Below are 5,128 nucleotides of genomic sequence, written 5' to 3'. Positions count from 1 at the left end.
GCCCCCCCCCTGCCGGAGGCGGGGCTGGGTACAAACTGCCTCTCCTGCTCTTCAGCCTGGGATGTTGGCAGGGGGCTTGGGGTGCTGCAGGGTCTGGCAGGGACAGGAAAGGTGGCTGTAGTGGGAACGTGCCCGTGTCTCTTTTTTTCCTCCATGCAGAACAAAGCCGCAGGGACGACCTGGAAGCATTAGGGCACATGTTTATGTACTTCCTCCGTGGGAGCCTCCCTTGGCAAGGCCTCAAGGTAACTGCCAGCTCCCGCTGTCCTTCGTCACGGCTGCCCCGTGGGTCTGGCTCTGCCCTGGCATGGGCAGCATCAGGGTGTGGGGAGGGGAAAGCTTTGGCCCCCCGGGGTGTTGGAGGGTTGGCACCCTGCCAGATGCAGGGGCTGTTGCTCTGAGCTCTGTGCTAGACCTTTGCTGTCCTGAGCGGCTGTAGCTGTCCCCCTCCGTGTCCCTCCTGCTTTGCGGGCATCCCAGCTGCTCTCACAGTGGCTGTCCTGGAACCGCACTCCTCAGTGTTCGTCTTCCAGACCTGCCCTGGGTGAGGGGATTCCCTGGGAATGGGCTCTCGCTGTTACCTGGAAAAGGGGGACCGAGAAACTGTTTGTGGTCTGACGGCACGCAGTGCCTTCCCCGCTCCCGGGGATGTGCCTGGCCCTCATGCTGACCTGCTCCTTGTTTCTGCCAGGCTGACACGCTAAAGGAGAGGTATCAGAAGATCGGCGACACCAAAAGAGCCACTCCAGTGGAGGTGCTCTGTGAGAACTTCCCAGGTGAGGGCACTCTGCATCGCCTGTCCTTGTCCCCAGCCTGGCCCCAGAGCCCGCTGGCCTGGCATCTTGTCCCCCTGCCCCAACTGAGCCCGCTCTGTCCCCACAGAGGAGATGGCCACATACTTGCGCTACGTGCGGCGACTGGATTTCTTCGAGAAGCCTGACTACGACTACCTGCGGAAGCTCTTCACAGACTTGTTCGAGAGGAATGGTTATGTGTTCGACTATGAATACGACTGGGCAGGGAAACCGCTGGTGAGTGGCGAGGGAGCAGGGGTGGGCAGAGGATGCTGGGCCCCAGGGTGCCCGGGGGGTGGTGGGCAGCGTGGTGGGGAGTCAGCGTGGTCTGCGGCAGCAGCCAGGGGGGATGCAGGTCAGTTGTCCCTGCCGAGCTCACCTGTGTCCGAGAGATCGGCTCCACCAGTCCTTACCAGACGCCAGCAGCCAGCTCCAAGGGAATCTCATCGGCTGTTGTGCCGATGAGTTAAAGCTGTGACACAGAAATTTGAGGCTCCTGGAGCTAAGGGGAACTTAGCAGTCGAGTTGGCACCGCTTTCTGCCATGGACACCCTCCGTGGGCTCGCTGCAGCCAAACACCAAGTGTGGAGCTGCTGGGGTGGGGGTAGGGGCTGGGATCAGGCCCCAGTTCTGGGGTGTTTTGCATGTTTGGCCAGAGGTTGGATCAGGGGGCGCGGGGCGGCGGGAGGGCTGCTGTGCCATGGCTGATGTTGTCCTTGTCGTGTCCCCAGCCCACCCCCATCGGCACGATGCACAGCGAGGTGCAGGTGCAGCCCCCGAACAGAGACAAAGCACAGCCACACACCAAACACCAGGTGAGCGGCAGCGTTGCCGGGGCACGGGACCGCGGTCGTGCAGAGCTTGGGCTTCTGCTCCACAGACTCACAGAGCCCAGCGGGGCCTCTGGATGGAGGCAGGGACTGGGGCATCCTTTTTTCCCCAGTGCTGCCTGTGGGAGGGCTTCCTCCCTGCAGGTCTGGGTCTGTGGCTAGCAGGGGGACCAGGGCAGTGTCCCTGGGGCCAGGCGGCCTGGCAGAAGCAGGAGGAAGCAGCCGTGGGAGGCTGCAGCACGGTGGGGAAGCGCCAGGCCTGGGCTTCAGCTGGCAAGCTGCAGGGTTTAGCGCTGGCCGGCGGGTGTGGGCATGGTACAGGCTGAGCCACCTTGCGCTAAGGACGATGTCCCCGGTGCCGCATCCCCATGGGAGTAACTTGCTGCTCTGTTCGTGGTGCCACTTTCATCAATGGGACGGGGACACGGGACAAAGGAGGGGGCTGCCTGGGCCTCGGGGGGGATTCGTGGGGCAGCTTGGCAGCGTGTGGCCCCGTGCCGGAGAGAGGGGCTGGCTTTGCCCTGGGAACCGGCAGGGCACGTGGGGCCGAGCTGGGAGCAGCCAGGGGCAGGGAGATGAGCAGAGCTGTGCAGGCAGCTCCCCGCCTGGGTCGCTGTGGGAAAGGGGCTGGGCTGCCCGGCCCTTCTCCGGTGCCATGGCCTGTCCTACGCTGGAGCAGGAAACACGGCTTTGGGACTGCTGCCATCAAGAGCAAACCTCACGTGTTTCCCCAGCGGGCCCGTACAGACCCTCGTCCTCTTGCCTTGAAACTCCACGGGGAGCAGAGCACCTGCAAACAGGCTGGAGCCGAGCGTGCAGCACCCTGTCCTCCCTCACCCGTGTATCAGCCCAGCGGTGCCCCTTGCTGCTGTGGGCCGAGCAGAGGGAGCCTGGGACAGCCCTGGCTCTCGCTGGCCGGTGGCTGGGCAGCGCTTCCTTAGGGAGAGGGCGACTTCTTCAAAGCACCTCTGGCTCGTTCCTGGGACCTTGCTCCCAGTAAGATCTGCTCTCTGCCTCCAGCATCCAAGAAATGCCGTGTTCAACATCCCTTCTCGAGGGCAGTGGGAAAAGCAAAGCACAAAACTCCCACAGTGTGGGAGCAGTTTCCAACCTGGGGATGCAGAGGGGCTGTGCCATGCTCACAGTGGCAAGGGTTTGGCAGCAGGGTCCTCCCGCGCTGTCGGACAAGCTGAGGAGCCCGGCGCCCTCGAGGAGCAGCACAGCTCGCTTCCTCGCAGTCGCCCCGCAAAGATCCGCGTCGGCCTCGGAACATTTGCGCTCGCAGGAGAGTGGCTGGTGGTGTCGCCTTGGCCCGGCTGCATCTCCCCGCGCAGCGAGCGGCACTGCTGTCCCAGCACGCTCTGAAACGCAGCCACCGGCCCTGCGTGGGGCTGGCCGTGCTCTGCAGGGCAGTGTGCCCTCAGCTGCCCGGAGAGGATGTGCCCAGTGCGGGGGAAGAGCCGAGCTCCATTGCTGCGGGGGGTGTGTGTGCGTGTACGTGGCAGGGAGGATGCAGCCTCACGGTGTCACTGCCGGGACCGCTCTGGGGAGCCGCCGGGATGGTGCTGCGCGAGTGCCCTCCGCAATCACAAACTCGAGCTGCTCCGGTCATGTTTTTGCTTTTGCATGTCTTATTTTCTCGATTCCCTTTGCCACTCTTCTCCCTGCCCCTTCCCTCCACCTCTCCCTTCTCTTCCCCATTCTTCCTCTTTTCTTTTGTTTCTTTTCATTCTGTTCCTCCTGCCTGTCGCGAGCAGCCGCCCGAGGGGACGGAGTTGTGGGATCCTCAGGCCAGTGGGCAGCCTGCCGAGGAGCCTTTGGGAGCTCACCTGGCAGCCGGCAGGCTCGGGGGGTCCGTCCAGGTACATGCAACCACGCGCCGAGGGCAGGGGCGGGCGCGGGAGGGAGCAGAGCCAACCTGCGCCATGCGACCTGCCCACACAGCCAGGCGCAAGCCGACGTGTGTCTGCCGGCCGTGCCAGGGGATCAGCCCCGCTCCCCCGCCCCAGGGTGGCATCGGGGCCGCAGATGCCATGGGGCTGTGCTGCCCTGTCCCCGTGGCGCGTGGGTGCTCACAGCTCGCAGACAAGGCTGGTGCTGCTTCCCGGGGGCTGCCGGGCTCCCTTGGTGCTGCCGGTGGGACTCGGGGGGTGGTTAGAGATGGATGAAGCGCTGGCTCTGTGCCACACAGCGGCACGAGCAGCCAGGCGGGCATCGGGCTCTGCCCCCAGCGCCGCTCGTCCCAGCGGTGCCGGACAACGCGGCCTTATCCCACGTGGGGCCTTCCCTGTGCCTCCTTATTTGACTGGAGCGACGCCTTCGAGCCCTGCTTCTCCTCCCTTTCCCTGGGCAGTCCTCGGACTCGTCTCCCCGCCTCGATCCTGCACTTGCGCCGTCGGCCACGTGCTCGCCGCCCTCGCAGCCTTCTGTCCTCCGCCGCTCAGCCCCCCCTCAGGCTGGTGGGGTCCAGTCCGCACGGGTGGTGGGGCATCCGTGGTGGGTGTCCCCCCCCCAGCTGGGCCTGTGCTGCTTCCTCTGTCTCTGCTTCCGTCCCCGCCGCTGCTGCTCGTTCCTGGTGCTCCGCAGTGAATCTCTGCTGGTGCTCGGTCCCGGGCTTGGGCCCGGCTCCTGCTGCTGCCGTCGCAGGGCTGGGGCAGACCATGGGGCCAGCTCACGCTCTGCCCAGCTCCTCCCGTACCACGTCCCCTCCCTGCCACAGCGGCTGCTCCCTGCTCTCGCTCTGCAAACCACCCCCCACCCCCGTCCTCCGCCTGTGCCCGGCACTGCAGGGGGGGTGTTGGTGATGCACAAGGGTCTCCCGGCTTGTTTCGGGGGCCTGTAGCTTGATGTAGCCCTGCCGGCTGGGCGCTGTGGCTGTCGGATGGCAGCTCCTCCATGAGTCTGGGTAAGGCCGAGCCTCCTCGCTGGGGATGAGCAGCTTGGCAATCCTTTGGCCTGCGCACCCCCAGGGAGCTCCTGGCTTTGCCTGGGGTCAGCGGGTGCAGGAGGGAGGTTTCAGGCAAGTCCCTGTTGCCTATGCCAAACCCGTCCTTGCTTTGGTGACGTGGATCTCCTCCCGGCCCTGGCACCGCACACGGCCCCCGCTGCCCCGGCGAGCGGGCAGGAGCTCAGGGGCACCTCGAGGCTGGCCAGAGCCCGTGGGGCGGGCGCTGGGCTGAGTCCCGCGGGGCCCGGTGGTGTTGGGGCTTGAGGCTGGGGAGCAAGAGCTGTGTCCAGTTGCTCGGCCATGGTAAGGTCTCCTCGGACCTAACAAACAGCTTTGTGGGGCCGTGTCTCCCAGGCACGCTGGAGCTGGCTGCCAGTAAGCCCCTCACGCGGCGCGGTGTCCAGGGGTTCCCAGGAGCTGGGATCCTCCCAGAGATGCCGCGGGCACCAAACCCCTCTGTGCAATGGGGCTGCTTGGGAGTGCTCAGCACCGAGGCCGAGCACCGCTGTCTGGGTGAGGGCACCATCCTGCTGCCCTGCGTTGGGGACCTCGGTGCT

The 5,128-nt window shown here is 65.6% G+C and overlaps 1 protein-coding gene across 1 annotated transcript in view; it reads left to right on the top strand.

Annotated features, from left to right (window-relative positions):
- The window catches only part of CSNK1G2 (casein kinase 1 gamma 2), a 17,144-nt gene that overhangs the window by 11,219 nt on the left and 797 nt on the right, over window positions 1–5,128 (top strand). The window contains exons 6-9 of the mRNA XM_009284866.2: window positions 160–245; window positions 692–776; window positions 883–1,031; window positions 1,526–1,609. Of these exons, the coding sequence (XP_009283141.1) occupies window positions 160–245; window positions 692–776; window positions 883–1,031; window positions 1,526–1,609 (404 nt within the window). The remainder of the gene's footprint in view (window positions 1–159; window positions 246–691; window positions 777–882; window positions 1,032–1,525; window positions 1,610–5,128) is intronic.

Source organism: Aptenodytes forsteri, unplaced genomic scaffold, assembly GCF_000699145.1.
Source record: "Aptenodytes forsteri isolate BGI_AS27 unplaced genomic scaffold, ASM69914v1 Scaffold391, whole genome shotgun sequence".
NCBI lineage: Eukaryota > Metazoa > Chordata > Aves > Sphenisciformes > Spheniscidae > Aptenodytes > Aptenodytes forsteri.
Note: the sequence above shows the minus strand (reverse complement) of the source record. Positions and strands in the feature narration are given on the sequence as shown.